This window comes from Diadema antillarum, unplaced genomic scaffold (genome assembly GCF_040938485.1).
Source record: "Diadema antillarum isolate AM-2024a unplaced genomic scaffold, OU_Dant_1.0 scf00000031, whole genome shotgun sequence".
Classification (NCBI taxonomy): domain Eukaryota; kingdom Metazoa; phylum Echinodermata; class Echinoidea; order Diadematoida; family Diadematidae; genus Diadema; species Diadema antillarum.
Window position 1 is genome coordinate 1,717,196 of NW_027270920.1, and position 15,596 is coordinate 1,732,791.

At 38.9% G+C, this 15,596-nt stretch overlaps 1 protein-coding gene across 1 annotated transcript in view; it reads left to right on the plus strand.

Moving 5' to 3' along the window:
• Nucleotides 1–6,335: 6,335 nt before the first annotated feature.
• The window catches only part of LOC139741768 (mutS protein homolog 5-like), a 120,787-nt gene continuing 111,526 nt past the window's right edge, over nucleotides 6,336–15,596 (plus strand). Inside the window, exon 1 of the mRNA XM_071652353.1 lies at nucleotides 6,336–6,406. Within this exon, the coding sequence (XP_071508454.1) occupies nucleotides 6,361–6,406 (46 nt within the window). The 5' untranslated portion in view covers nucleotides 6,336–6,360. The remainder of the gene's footprint in view (nucleotides 6,407–15,596) is intronic.

Consider the following 15,596-nt stretch of genomic DNA (forward strand, 5'->3'; position numbering starts at 1 on the left):
CATTATTTTGTTATAATGATACGAAACCACCAGCCTTCTTTCTTCTATTTCTTTCCTTCTTTTCTCATGTTGTAGTAATGCTACCCTCAGCTTGTATGGCTCCATCAAGCTGTGATTGAATGCATTCTAGAGACCTGGATCTGAGCTGATTTGTCTTGAATACAGCTCATCCTTTGTATCAATAAACATGTTTTTCTGGTAAAAATCAGAGATGATTTGCTACTTTGATAGTGATTTCAAAGCCTCGTGAAACCAAACTTAAATCCATACAAGATAAACATATTGTAGACTGATCCTTCATATTGTGATACAAGAAACCACATGGCTCTTTACTAAGCCTGAAGATTGATAGGAAATATATCCATGTGATATTTTGCCTGCAAACTCTCTAATTTTATGACTTCTCTATAAAATCTGAAACCTATACACCCTCGCTTGCCTTCCTCATGCGGTTGACCGACTCTAATGCCGTTTTTATCCTGTAGCATTGAATTATCAACCCTCTGCCGCCAAAACAAAGCCAAAAGAATCGCTGACCTAGAAACTAAATTATCTTCGCACCCTCCCTCCCTCCCTTCCCGACATTGGGGACTTGTTCAAACTCCTTGTCTGTCACCATTAATGGGTGTCATCTTTTCAATATTCCTTAATTAGTGCTTCATTATGGTGTTGTTACTTTCCAGGCCCATGTGATGCCTGAAGTAGAAAAGAACAAAACTGTGCCTGCAAAAGGCAGATTACATGGCTGGGGACAAAATAGCGAGGGGAGAGAAATTTGAGCTGCGCTGTGGGTTCAGAGACGATGAACGGAAATGGGTGAATTAAAGCATTTGATAATTGGCTGGGTGCAATGACATTAGGGATATGTGCAGGGCCCAAAAAGAGGGTGTAGATATTGGGGAAAAGGGGCAGTGCATACTCTCTTTCTGTGTAGAAATGGTGGGGGAAGAGTGAAAATGTGCATGTTTTCTCCAAAGGGACACATGTAAATTCCAAATTCGGATATCAAAACTTGCAGATGTTTTCCTCTGTAGTGTATGTTCCTCAACAGATCCCGTCCCCCCCCCCCCCCCCCAATCCATGACAGAATTGCTGCTGTGATGTGATATGCCGTCACCTACAGAATGATTAGGGATGACATGAAAAGGCTGTGAGATGAGATGAGCTGTTGAGATGAAGGTGTTTACATTATGGGTTGCCAAACTTAACCCATCGTGTGCTTTGAATACTAATTAGCACAGAAAATGCCATAGCATTGTACACACTGTCCAAAGTACCCGGCACAGAAAGGATTGTATACACTGAATTGCATGGCTTCCAAAAGGGAAATATCACAGTTTGTTTGTTTCATTTCCATCTGAGAAGATGGCTGGATGACCCATATTCATCTGTATGATGGAGTAAGTGAAAGACTGCCATGTCATTGAATCATATTCATCATCAGAGGAAGATATTAAAGTATCAACTTTTCATCGCATCACGAAAACAAACATATATTTTGAGTGAAGTTGAAATAAGACGTAGAAAAGTACAACTTTGGAGAGTTGTTTGCTGTTCCTTTGGCTTGACTACTGGCTTATGATGAAATAAACTGACCACAAAAAAAAAAATGGTAGGATGTGCCACATACAATGCACATTCATAACTTTCATTCTCGCACTGTGGGAAAGTCAAAATATTCTTCTTTGTCACACACTGCAACCATGAAGAATCTTTCCGTCAATGCTGTCTTGTCAACTTTCTGTCTATGCCCTTCTCTTCCATATCTTGTTTCTTTCTGTGTTCTGGATCTTTTATTAGATGTATAAATAGATGTCATTCATATATCTTTTCACAACAGGCACTTCAGCAGGCAATAAAAGTTATAGAGGAACAAAACAAAAGTGAAAGCAAGCATTCAATGTTAAGCTGAAGTGGACTCAAGTCCGCTTGCATGATGCAATCCACCCTGTTGCGCCATCTTCTTGTTGCTGGTGGGGCGGGGAGAGAAGGATGAATCTGTTCACCTCTGGCTCCTGCCCTTGTGAAGAACACGTCTAGAGTCTGTGGATGTCCGTCACTTTCTCTCCAATCAATCCATTTCCCGACTGATGAGATGCTGGGTATTACCAGCCGATGGGCTCTTTCACACCTGACGGATAATGCTGTGCAATGTTTTTGTGCCCACAGAGATAGCAATGCCAAGCGATATTAAGGTCACACCAACTATTCTTTGCTTGAAGGGAAGGGCATATTGCCCTCTGCCATGCGGGGCACAGGCTGCTTTTAGAAATAACCTCATTATGGAAAGAATGTTCATGTTTGATTAAAGGGGCACTTAACAGCGTGCATGTTATGAGCTGACCTTGAACCTTTTTTCCTCTCAGCAGTAGTCTTTTTGTGTCAAAAGAATTCATATTGCAACATCCCAGTGAATCAAGAGACTAATATCAGTGTTCACTTGAATGAAATCGGAGGAAACATCAGGGAAAGTGTGACCCATTCATACATTATCATGTCATCTTACATTGTATTTTTCTTTTTGGATCCTCCTAAACTGCTATCTCAATCTTATGACTTTGATTTTCTTGACATAATATCTCTCAAATTTGCTTTATAGCTCAACAGATTCCTGAGGGAATAATTCCTGCCTCATGAAATTTATTTTACACAAGTGCCAATAATTGAGTGCTGCTCATTCAATGCTATGTTCATCATAGCCCACAATTAGGGCCATTTAGTGACCATGTCATACATCTGTTTGATAGCCAGGGCAAAGGAGAGGTGGGCATTCACCAAAAACTTGGCACATCCAAATGTAATATCAGTGATGTGAGGATAGTGCAATGATAATTGGTCAGATAAGAAAAATATACAGTGCAGTATGGTATTCGAGATCAAAGCATTACAGGTTTTCATGACTGATAATGTGATAGTCACAGCAATCCAATAAGCTCTTATCTCTGGATTTTGGTGAAATCACAAGAATTGGGACCTACAATTTTACTAAGCATATTATATTCTGTTTTTTTCTCTCTTCAGTCAAAAAACATGGTTGTATACATTTTGTATTCTTACTTGTTGTATTACTGCCAATTATCTTGTAATTTCTTTGAGAAAGTAGAAATGTGAAAATGAATAAGCGAACTGAACTGAAACACATGGCAATCTCATTCATTTTTATTTCAAGAACATGATGGTACATCTATGTGAAACCATGCACTTGCTTTTACTCAATGCCCATTGCCATCTGCCCCAGTGAATATCATTTGGAATAAGGAGTGCCGGCAAAAAGGATCTGCTGCTACTTTAAATCCTCTCTGTGCATCGAGTGCTGATTGGCACAGAAAACCCCACAGTGCTGTACTCACTGTCCAAAGTCCCTGGCGCAGAAAGGGTTAAAGTGCCTGAAGCCCAAGAAGGAAATGTGCTCAGGCAACGTGGCTGCTAATCGAAACGTGAATGGAGACGGGACGGGGGTCGCTCGCCCCTCTAAAAGTGGGCCAGAGCTTTTTGAGAAGCGTCGACACCGACATGATGTGAGTGCGATCAGAGTGTAAATGCTTGACATTTAATCATTCTGATTGATTCAGTGCAGGTGTACCGGTGTGTGGTGTGATCGGAGGAGCTTACCCACAGAGGGGGCCCCAGCGGAGGTGGGATGCCTGGGGACCGAATGCCAATCAAGGGCGCAAGCCCTCTTCCCTCTTCCACAATTATGCAATTCTTTTTATCTGTCTACCCAGTATCTATCTATCTCTATCTATCTATCTATTATGTCTATTTATCTATCTATTTTATCTCTCTCTCTCTCTCTCTCTCTCTCTCTCTCTCTCTATATATATATATATATATATATATATATATATATATATCTGTCTATCTATCTATCTACTAGTATCTATCTATCTATCTATCTATCTATCTATCTATTTGTCTACATGTATCTATTCTGTCTATCTATCCATCTGTCTATATTATCTATCTATCTATTCTGTCTATCTATCTATCTATCTATCTATCTATCATTCTATCTACTGTAAAGCAAGATACTTTTGTGGCATGAAATTTTCGTGAATTGCCACTGGCATTTAATCGTGTAGACATGAACTTTTGTCTGCATTTTAGTTTCACAATTCTTGGCTCTTGCGAAACTTGTGAAATTAAAATGTATACAAACATTTCTGGTCTTACAGTTATCTATATGTCTGCTATATCTGTCTGCATATTTATCTGTCTATCTGTTTATCTATCTTTCATTCTACCTACCTATATTATATGTATATATGTATATATATGAAGAGTTTGTTCGCAAAAACCGATAAGTCCATTTTTGAAGATTTTGAAGTATGGTATCTGTCATAAAGTACAAAATAATACCGTGTAAATGATATATTGGTCACTACATATAAAGGTAGATTTTTGAAGTTATGGTCAAAAGAAGCATATATATATGTATGTACAATGTCTATTCTTCTCTCTTTCTCTTTTTCAAGCTGTATAAACATATATGTGTGTGTGTGTATGTGTGTGTATGTTGACATCCAGACTCGAGCTTGATGAATACCCACCTGTCACATGCAAGAAACATGAAAGTTTGGTCGTATGATATCTGATATAGTATCTGATATGACATTCCTGTATACCGTCTTCCTTTGCCAATCCCTCTTCACCCCCCATCATGAGTGTTTATGTCTGTGTGATGAAGACATGCGGAGAAAGCTGTGATGGATATTTGGGAAGGGCTGGTGTAGATTTGTTTGATAAAGGTAGATATACATTATATATGTGTGTATGTTCACACACAGATACACATATGTCAGTCATATTGGCAGTGTTGTCACAATATCTATTAATGTCTAAGGCCTATGATACTCATCCAGTTAACTCATTTCCTACGGGAACCTGGTGTTCTGTGTATTAAGTCTGTGGGGATTTCAAAATTTAGTATGGAACGGGTTAAATTCATCTTACTCTTCTCTTCATCTCTTTCCTTTTCTCTTTCTGGCTGTCTCTGTGTCGTCTCTCCCTTTCTCCTTTTCAATTAAATTTAAATACGTTGTTTCCATCAAACAAAAGGTGATACATGATACAAAATATAATATATAAGTGAAGTAGGGCTGTGATTTGGTGCAGTCAGTAGCACGTCTGCCTCATGATCCAAAGAACCCAGGTTCGATTCCTGATTCCCACTTTGCAATGTTGTGTGTAATCATACCGTCCCCTCTAGTAAGAGGCAAAATACTCTGTCCCTCAGATAGGACATAAAAAAATGGAGAGTGGGTGTGTGAGAGAGTCACAACTCATGCATGTAGAAGATCCTTCTTCATTCATTCATTGCAAAGAGCAGGGTGATAACCTGGGTCCCATTTCATAAAACTTGTTATCAGTAACAACTGCCACATTTCTATGACAAATTTCCTCTCAGCCAATCAGATGTAAGGATTTCGGTAGCTTGTAATAACTATCGTAACTTGTTAATGATAGCAAGTTTTATGAAACGGGGCCTTGGTCAAGTGGTCATGCCTCACATCCAACTCAAACTGGACCCCATGGAAGACCAGCTAGTGCAGCTGAATATGGGCTTTCTTCTCTGATGGAAAATGAAATGAACAAACAAACAAACAAACAATCAGAATCATATAAAAGAAGTGCAATTCATGTTAAAGTGTGACATGTGTATGATATGTTTTGATTTTTTTATATCTTCCTTTAAAAAGCAGGAAGTAACACTGCTGTCTCAGTGCAGAGTGCATCACCCAGCTGAATCTGAAATGATGATTCATCAATGTATTTCTCTCCTGTCCAAACTCATTTAGGATATATTACATCTCTCTTTATCTCTTGTTTGTCTTTCACTTCTTTCTTTTTTATTCACAGCAGCTTTTGAATTGCGAGATTGTTCGGGATCCACTCTGCATTTCACATCAGATGCACTGTACTCGATTCATCCATATTTTCTTTAAAGCTGATTAAAGAATGTACCAGTCCCCCTGAGAGTATTCCAGATCAAATGTCTGTTTAAAAAAAAGAACAAATAATCTGCCAAGACTAAAATTTTCATATCCCACAATGCAAATAATACAAACAACAGAAGAATACCGAAAAAAAAAAAACCCTCTGTGTATAAAGCAATATCTTATGTTAATGTAAAAGTTTTCGATTTCTCCTTTGGAAAAGTTTGAATGCCTTAATTATGATATATCTGCATTTGCAATCATACTCACCCATAGCTGTTATTATTTCATATTTCTTACCCTTTTCCTTATATTGTATGTGTATTTTCTTTTTGAATTAATCCAGATATACCTAAGTTTTATGTGGCACGGTGGCAAACTGGGTGCAGCGTACTACAACACGGAGACGGCAGAAATTTGTGTCATGAATGATACGGCAGAGACTGACAACTTCTTGCTCCTCAAGAAAGGTTGGTATCAGAGAGGGTTACCATGGAAACTGCTTCTTCCAATGTAGCATGGGGTCGAGGGCAATTACCCCCTGGGCAATTACCCCAGACCCTTCCTCTGACCCTAACCTTAATCCTAATCCTAAACCTAATCCTAGCCCTAACCCATATCTTTACTCTAACCTTATCACTAACCAGTATTTTAGCCGAGGGGGGGGGGGGGGGAGGGTAATTGCCCTGATTCAGTAGTATATCTTTAAAAAAATAGAAGAAAACTATAGTGTTCTTGTTACTATTACTATTGTTTTATATGCTATGGAGATAGAAAAGATAGAATCATACGGTCTTGTTATACTCAACTGTACCTTTGTGTTCAAGAGAGAAAAAGAAATCTGCTGATGAAAGACAGAGTTTGAAGTGAAGAAGTGCATCGAAGCACTGGAGGAATTTTCTTTCCAGTTCTATACATGTAATGCGGAAATGTTATTTAAGAAGCTTAAATCAAAAGACATTCAAAGTGAAACTACTGCAATATGATATTAGTCTATGCGCAAAGGCACAGCAATGACATCTATTTGTAGAAATAGGTAAGTTGACACATGCACTAGTCTTGAATTCAGTTGCACCTATACACACATCAATTATACATATTCACAAATAGAACAAGTGTGACAGTGTAGATAGATGGAAGTCTGGGAAAAGGTGTTGTTGTTTAAACCTCTTTACAGTTGCCAAAGTTTAGGGACCTTTAACAGGCAATTCACCCTTTGAGGACGAGTCCCGAGTATACTCCGGCAGGGGTCTATGGGAAATGTGTGTTGTAGCAAAATCAGCCCATCCTCAACGGGTTAAGGATTCAGAGTCTGTGACAGCAAGACTATCAGGAATCACAGACATGATCTGTCGAGTAGAAGGTGATATAATTTCAAGTGTCATGACGTATTAGAAACCTGGCTCATTCACACTGAATCGAAATAGGACGAAATGGCATACACCACTCATTAACACCAATTCATTCTTTATGCGATGAGATTTTAATAGAGACGTAGGCTGAACCTGATCACTTGGCTGGGGACAGGAGCGGGGCGATTTGTAAGCAAAGACGTCAGCGCCGCAGACGTAATATTAATCAGAATTTGGCTAGTGTTCCGGTGACTATCATGACGGTTGTTTTGTACAAATAGAATCTGTTGAGGTAGGCATTCCCTCTATCCCAATTAAGTAAGACGTCTTTAGGTGTAACATTTCAGAAGTTGAATCATGGATTTATCACAATACCTGGAAAAGGGACATTTTCTCCTTTTTTGGTCTTTTTGGAGCATAAGTTTAACGTCATTGAAAGTAGATCCACCTGTGAGTTAATTTTTGCGCTTGAGGACACCTGTAGTGTGTGTTTGTGGTTGTGGGTGTGGCTGTGGTTGTATGCATGAAAGTTACAAGCTCAGATCGGCGTCTTCTCAGCACAGTTGTGACCTTTGGTAGTGTGTCATCCCTTGTAAAGGTGTATATTGTCTTAATGACAAATGAATGAATGATAGGATGAATGAATAAATGAGTGAATGATTGGATGAATGAATAAATGAATGAATGAATAAATGAATGAATAAATGAATGATAGAATGAATGAATGACTTAAGTAATCAATTAATTACCAAACAAACAACAAAGACAGGATGGAGAGAAGGAGAGAGAGAGAGAGAGAGGGGGAGAGAGAGAAGCAAACTTTATTGAATCACCTTTAATAGTCCTATTAAGAACGCATTAAGACAGTTTTGTGGTTATTATACCCCCGCCACACTTATCTGTTCACTTTTTTAACTTAATGCCTGGTATACAATAGGTGTTAAGATTTCCTAGCTAATTGGAAGAGGGGGAGAAGGGAGGATGAAGGGGAGGGGTGGGGTATGTGAAAGTGAAAGTAGAATCAACGTCATTAAGAAAAGAGGGACGAGGGAAACGAATTGTGAGGGGTGATGGCGGGGAGCATGATGATTAGGAGGAGTCGAGAGTCCACTGTCTTATTGAGTGGCCGTGGGAAATATTTTATTCGCTGATAATTCCGCACAAGGAGCGGCAGGGTTTCTGTTTCGTTGACGCGCCGAGCGGAAGTCCGAGTTTGGGCGGAAGATTCGACAAATGGAGCAATAGCCAACCATTCACTGCAGTTTGTAGGTGAAGTGAAGTAGGGATATTCAACCTGTCCTCCATTTTTTCTAATTAGGTACGTCTCTGACCCCAATACGAACACCAGAGGGCACTCCTGATATCCTCCATGACAAAACAGTGTTTGACATGGGGGGGGGGGGGGGGGGGGGGGAGGGGGGGGGGGGAAGAAAGAGAGAGGAAGGGGGGGGCAATCAATGGACCTACGTACCTGATGCTATCTGGTAGAACTAGCTCAGGTGAGTTAGTCTGGCTTGATGGGGGCAAATCAACTCTCTTCGTGAGGAAGATCATGTTTTTACTTTTACATCTAAACTTTAATGTTCACAGTGAAACTTTGTTTCATACATTTGAGATACCAAACAACTAGGAGTAAGTGCATCTGGATTGCAGTGCTTCATACTCAGCAGCTCTCAGAGAAAGAGGAAAGAGGAAAGGATGTCCTTATACCAGCTCTCAGTTCTTCCATGTGTCTGGGAGGTTTAACAGGAAACGCCCTCTTACCCTCCACCACCACCACCACCATCGCTGCCACCGCCATTGTCCACACTGTCAGCAAATATCCTTCCCTCAATCAGCACTTAACAAGGGGAAGGGAAAGAAGAGGTGTCATTTGCAAATTGGTTCAAAGGAAGATCCGACCTAGGGTGTACTTTAGCCGTAATTGTTAGAATCCTCCGCCGATCAGCTGTGGCCAGTAAACAAGCTATTTTACCCTTGTGTTTTTCTCAAGCTTCTCCTCGCCTCTCCCCACCCCACCCCCCTCCTCAAAAAAAAAAAAATAACGTGACTTGAGGACTCAACGACCAATAACGAAGACAAACATGTCAGTGTGGACCAGCTGACTTTCAATGTGTGTGGTAGGTGGTCTTTTAGAACAGAAAAGAAAAGAGAAAAAGAAAGGCGTTGTCAATGGAACAGTATGTGAGGAAGCATGAGATCCGAAACATGAAAGATTTATTGCATCTATTTTTCTAAGAATCTTTCCAATTGAAACAAAAATTCAAAGGACGCTGACAACGTTGAGTGCTGAGATCCCGATGGAAATTATCCAAGATTTATCTCATGTCTGTTGATTTCATAACAAAGTCAAACTGTATTCAGAATCATGAATGTTTCATGTAGTGACTTTATACTTTATTTGTACGTGACTTGAATATGTGTACTACCTGATTCTTTTGAGGAGATACATGGCATTGAAATCATGTTATTATTTGTATCTACCTTACATGTACATTGCAGACTGCCCAGCTTTGAGAAGACATGTGAAAATACAAGCAAATTCTAACTATGTTTAAAAAGCTTGAAAGATTGAGGTTTCCACATTTATGCCAAGGCAGCCAGGCATTAGCATATGGTTTCCAATTAGTAATTTGAGGACACCATCCCAGTGTGGGCAATTTATTATCATCAAAATGGCTGTCTCTCAGATGTCACTTGTAACACGCAATCCTCGTGATTTACGTAATAACTTTTTAATTACTGGTATTTATTCTTGTCTTGAGGTATTTTCATTACCTGTGAAATTGCATTGATAGCTCTGCTGAACTCAAAAGGGTAAACTGGAAACAATTAAGACTGGACATCCAACTCAAAGGGGACCAATTACCACGCTTCCTTCGGTCCTCCTAAATTACCACCTCCTCCCGATTCTCTGCAAACGAGGGGGACGGGAGTTTTGAGAGAAAGTTTTCATATATTTTTTTTGTTTTTCAGTGGGAAGGAAGCGGGATTTTGGAGAAGACGAATCCGGAGGAGGACATCCTTATCAACGATAGCGTGGGTTTCTTGGACGTAAGCAGGGAGAATCGTACGTGGCTAGTGGAAATTCCCAAGCTCTGTTAAAACTCTGAGTGAAAGAAGGACGAGTGAGATATAAATATATGAGAAGGCATAAAAAGTGAGAGTTGTATTGCTAATGTTGCCATTTTGGGCCAGAAGTGTGGTGACTGCCACCAAAATATTATTCCAAGGAGTGCCATCTTCTTCTTGACTTTAAAATCTTTAAATTCTTTTTTTTTTCTTGCATATCATTCTGTTTTTCTTATTTTGAGGTTTTTTAATTCCTTTTATTGGGAGGGCCCGCAAGCGGGTTTTTACTCAGACATATTTATGTTTTTGTGCGGGATTTCAAAGAACTTTTTGGTATGATGCACAATGAGTCAGAGTTATGTAATATGAGCATGTGCCTGAATTGATGTACACCGAGTATAATAGAGACAATATAGCACACACAAGTGCTATATTTGTTTTGTTTTAACATCAGCCATTGTTGTAACATGCTCCTGAGCCATGGTCTAAAAAGTTTTTGTGGAGACTGAGTCAGTTTTTTTAAAATAGGAATAATGATATGAGGGGAGAAGGAGACAAAATGAGAACAAGAGAAAGGAAAAGGATAAAAAAACTATATTCACTATTCTTTCTCTCATTCATTTATTTCATTTTATCATGGTACAAGTTTCAGCCAGGGCCATTCTACAGTATGTCCATGCACAGATAAAAAACAAAGATATGATGACATCATTTTACAAAATGACATAAATTGAACATACCAAGTCAAAGAAAAACAAACAAACAAAATGAGTAACTATGACAACACAAGATCATAACTTGTAAATATGAATTAGGTTAAACAGCTTGAAGGTAGTATAATATTGATATCCATCTGATTCTAATGATGATGGTAATAATGATAATGATGATAATAATAATAATAGTATAAATAATTACAGTTTATGGAGGAGGAAGAAAAGAAGAAGAGAGCTTAGTATGTTTTTACCATATTAAGTACATCTTCTTTTATTAAACCTGAAAAAGAGAAAGCATTATTATTATTTACTTGCACAATATGATATTTCTGAATCTATGTGTAGCATGATTTGATGCAACATTTTCACATTTAAAAAAACAAACAAACCATAATAATGGTTCTACTTCTCCAAACTACAGCTGTATATTCTTAAGTGTACATCAGTCTGTCTTTTGGTCTATAGAGACTGACAGCCATGGATAGAGAGCAAGAATGACAGAAGAATTGAAGGAGGAAAAAGGAAAGGACAGGTGACGAATGCAAGCAAGCAAGCAAACACACGAACAAACATGTAGACAGATAGAAGAAGAAGAAAAAAAGAGAGAATATCAGATAAGGGTGGGATAATAGGGCATTGTTCCCACTGGCTCCCAATTGTAATATTTATAACGGCATATCAATATCCTGCAGATGGTGAAAACCCCAAATAGGGTAGTATATCCACATGTTGATCAGTTGAGTACTTCATACGTGGAAAGAAGTAATGGCATTCTGAGAAAACTGACACAGAATAAGGCAAATGTTTACAGTCCTTGGTTTTTTTAGTTTAATTTTCATGACACAACATAAATGCCATCAACAACATTAGCAGTGTTTCTTTTCTCTGTTTTGATTTAAATGTGTTGTACACCTTGTCTTTGGCTCGAGCAGAACTACCAACTCTGCTCAAGGTATTTACGTGGAGAAGGAATTCGGGCCAAGGGAGATAATCGACCAACATCCTCCAAACAAAAATGGCACTAATTGAATTAAAGTCCACAGGTGTGTTGCTATAGAAACTGTTTCATCGACCCTGTTACTGCACTATTCTGTAAATAAGGATGCGAAGCAGAGAAAGGTGGAGAGTTTCAAACAGATCATTCAGTGTGTTATTAGCTGAGAGCTAGAAGGAGGTTGGTGCTGTGCACAGTTAATGACTTTCTGTTTCTAAGTTCACAGTTTACTCTCATGTCATGATGATGATAGTGATCAAATTTGTGAAATTAATCTTATAAAGTGTGTTATACCATACGGAAAGTCTCTGTGCACTTGAAATGTTACAGAGGGTAGAAAAGCGGAAAGTGCAAGTGAGGATAGACTGTAACATTGGCGTGGTGAGAGCACAAGTTCTTGGAATTAGGTCTTCACTGAGATGAAATACCAACCTAGGATTCGGAAAGTCACCAAAATAATCATAAATCTAAGGAAATCTGGTAGTACCATTTAGTGTGTAATACCACGGGCAGTACCAGATGCTAGTGGACTACATATCTGCTCATTTTCATTTCATCAATGCATCTCAAGAGCTTCGTATTCTCTAAATCCAAGTCTCCTGCCATACATTCTTCACTTAGTCTGTGTTCCAGCCTCTTTGGTCATTTTTTTTTTATAAATTGAAACACATCTCTCCATTTCATTCAACATACTAGTACTGTATTACACAACATATACAAATGTATTTTGTTAGCATGATATTTCGTAAATTAAAACTTGTTCAGCAATTTTGCAAATGGGTGCATTCACTAGTGAGAACCACAATGAAGCATGGAGAAATAAATTCACCACTTTTTGAAGATTTGAGTTTTATGATTTTTCACCATGGAGACAACAGAAATGGTACATATGATGAGAAGCGATGTTTTATGGTGTTGTTAATATCATGAGTATCAGTTGATAAAAAATTGATACAAATAAAACCATAATGAAATAGATTATGTGTCAATACCACCGCATATGACTTCGACGTACTAGCTTGCTTTCAGTATTATTTGTGTTTAACCACTGAAATGAACAAAAAACTTCAAACCTCTTCAAACCCCCTCCCCCAGTGAACCAGCCAATGAATTGATGAGAAACAAATGTATCAACTTCACTCGAAATAGTGACAAAAGCAATAAATTCTTCCGTACATCTGATCAAATTGGATTGTGTCATATTGTAGACAACAGGAAAGAAAAAATGAACAGTGTGTTGAAGGAAACCTACAACCCACTTTCACCACGAGCATTCCCCTCCGCATACCTATTGTCATCACCTGCGTTCGGCCCTGAGTGAACGGGCCATATTAATTGCCGGCAGAGGTCGGTCGAAATTCAAGGAGTGCGAATTTAAGCAGAAAAGGTATGTGTAGATATGGGGGGGGGGGGGGGGATAAGGGGATGGGGTGATTGTGAAGTCTGCAGAGCCAGTCGGCTACAGTCAATGGAAAGTTGAGATAGGCTCTCGTCAGATGTTAATTGATTGATCAATGGCACCTCCGAAACATTATCACCCTTGGTATATAGCTCAATAGCGATCAGCGCATCTCATCCATAGAGCAGAGCCTGCACTTCCTCGGAATGCCCTCCTATTACCATGGAGGTACCTCATGCTATTACAAAGCCATCAAGCGGTTTACGTTCACACTGCAGAAACAAATAAGTTGAAACAATTCGGTAATGACCATTCCAAGAGGTAGGCCTACAGTTCATGCTGCCCATCCATGAGGCTCCCCAACTCTCACAATCCTAGCAGGATACCCGGTATGTGCTTTTAATCCATTAGGCACAGGAGCCTGGTATTCCACGTAGTATAGCTATAGGGAATTCTCGCAGCATTAGGGTGAACGATTAAACTTGCGTATGATGTGCGCCACTGACCAAGTACTATGGAGCTGTTTTTGTTCCATGGTATAACGAGAAATCAGTTATCACGTTCATATTCACACTGGGGAAATGAAGTAACAGAGAGGATTTATTTTAATAGGTGTGGTACATCACGAGGATTTGTAAATTGCTTGTTGTCATCAAATGGTCTGGTCAAAATTCTTTAAGCTAGTGGCAGTGTGCAAAATAAAAAGACATACATTGTATCCATTTATAATGATGATGGTTTCACATTGGTACTCTTACATTTCTTGTGCCACATTAGAGCAGGCTGGGTTGGCCATCTCATAAAATGATATCTACTGAAAAACAGTCTATGGTAAGGTCGACCATTTTTGTATGACTGGTTGGTAGAATTCCAGAACAAGTGACTAGCACAAGTCCTACAAATAAAAGTGATGTTTTACAGCAGTCCCACTTATTTTCTTCCATTTCCATCTCACTGTTGTTTGAATATGGTCATGGATGAAGTGCTAAATTCCTATTTCAAACTCATTTATAATTTAGTTCTTGTTTGCACTTTTTGTTGATAAACAAACAGCCAGACAAAGAGTAAACAAAACAAACACAAACAATGAAATGGAACAATGCCAGAACACCCATTCTGATAAAAGCTTACGAGTAAACACTTTACACTTTACATACTAAGTTACCATCACAACACATTGGATAAAATGCTTCTTTTATCGCAGTGTGAATGTATGTATACTGCATTTATAATGTACAATTTCCAGCTTAGTAGGTACGGCCGCCCTGTGCCTATCTCTCTGGCAAATGCGGTTTTAAATTGCATGTTACAACCAAAATGACATGCTCGTATACACACTCTATATAAGAAGGATGCAGTATGGACTAAAAACGCGACAGACATTGGCGTCATTAATGAGACTTGAACCTGTGCCAAAATCTTGAGTCATTTCTCCCAATAAATGAACTGTGATGCTTTGAAAATGATGAAGGTGTTTGACCCTGCGTTATTGTAATCTTGATAGTGAAATATAAATACAGAGAAGTACATGTTTCAGAGAGGAGCTAAGAGTATTTCCTCCACAAACCACTTGTATCAGTTTTTGGATACGGCCAAAGTAAATTGCGTATGGTGTGGTTTCCTGCACGCAAATTGTAAAACGACCTGTGTGCTCCATCGCGACACTTTGCGTTATCGTAATGACTGTAAGCCGACCGTTGCGAGACGAAAGGGATGTGTTTTGTCATGCAAACTTCAAATATTATTTCAGTGCTTCGACTGATATATGAAACTCACTTCCCGAAGGTGTATGTAAACATTGGGGTAATTGAGTGGACGCTAATGTGCCTGTTATCTATTGTAGTGTATTCTCAGCCAGAAAATATCACACACGCACATACACACACTTCCAAAGTGGGATACAAAGTAGAAATAAGGAAAGATTACTCTCTTCTTGGAGCATCCTGTAATTTTTCACGCTTTTGTCATGATCCTTGGCGGCTGCTTCCGAGTTTAGAAGGAAAAAAAAAAACACCAGAGAGAAAAAGAATATTATTTATTTTTGTGTGTGAGTCATACATGGCCTTGAATTTCCGAAGTTTGCTCATTCTTTTTTTTTTCTCTGTAAGGTAGATCTGGATATCCCCT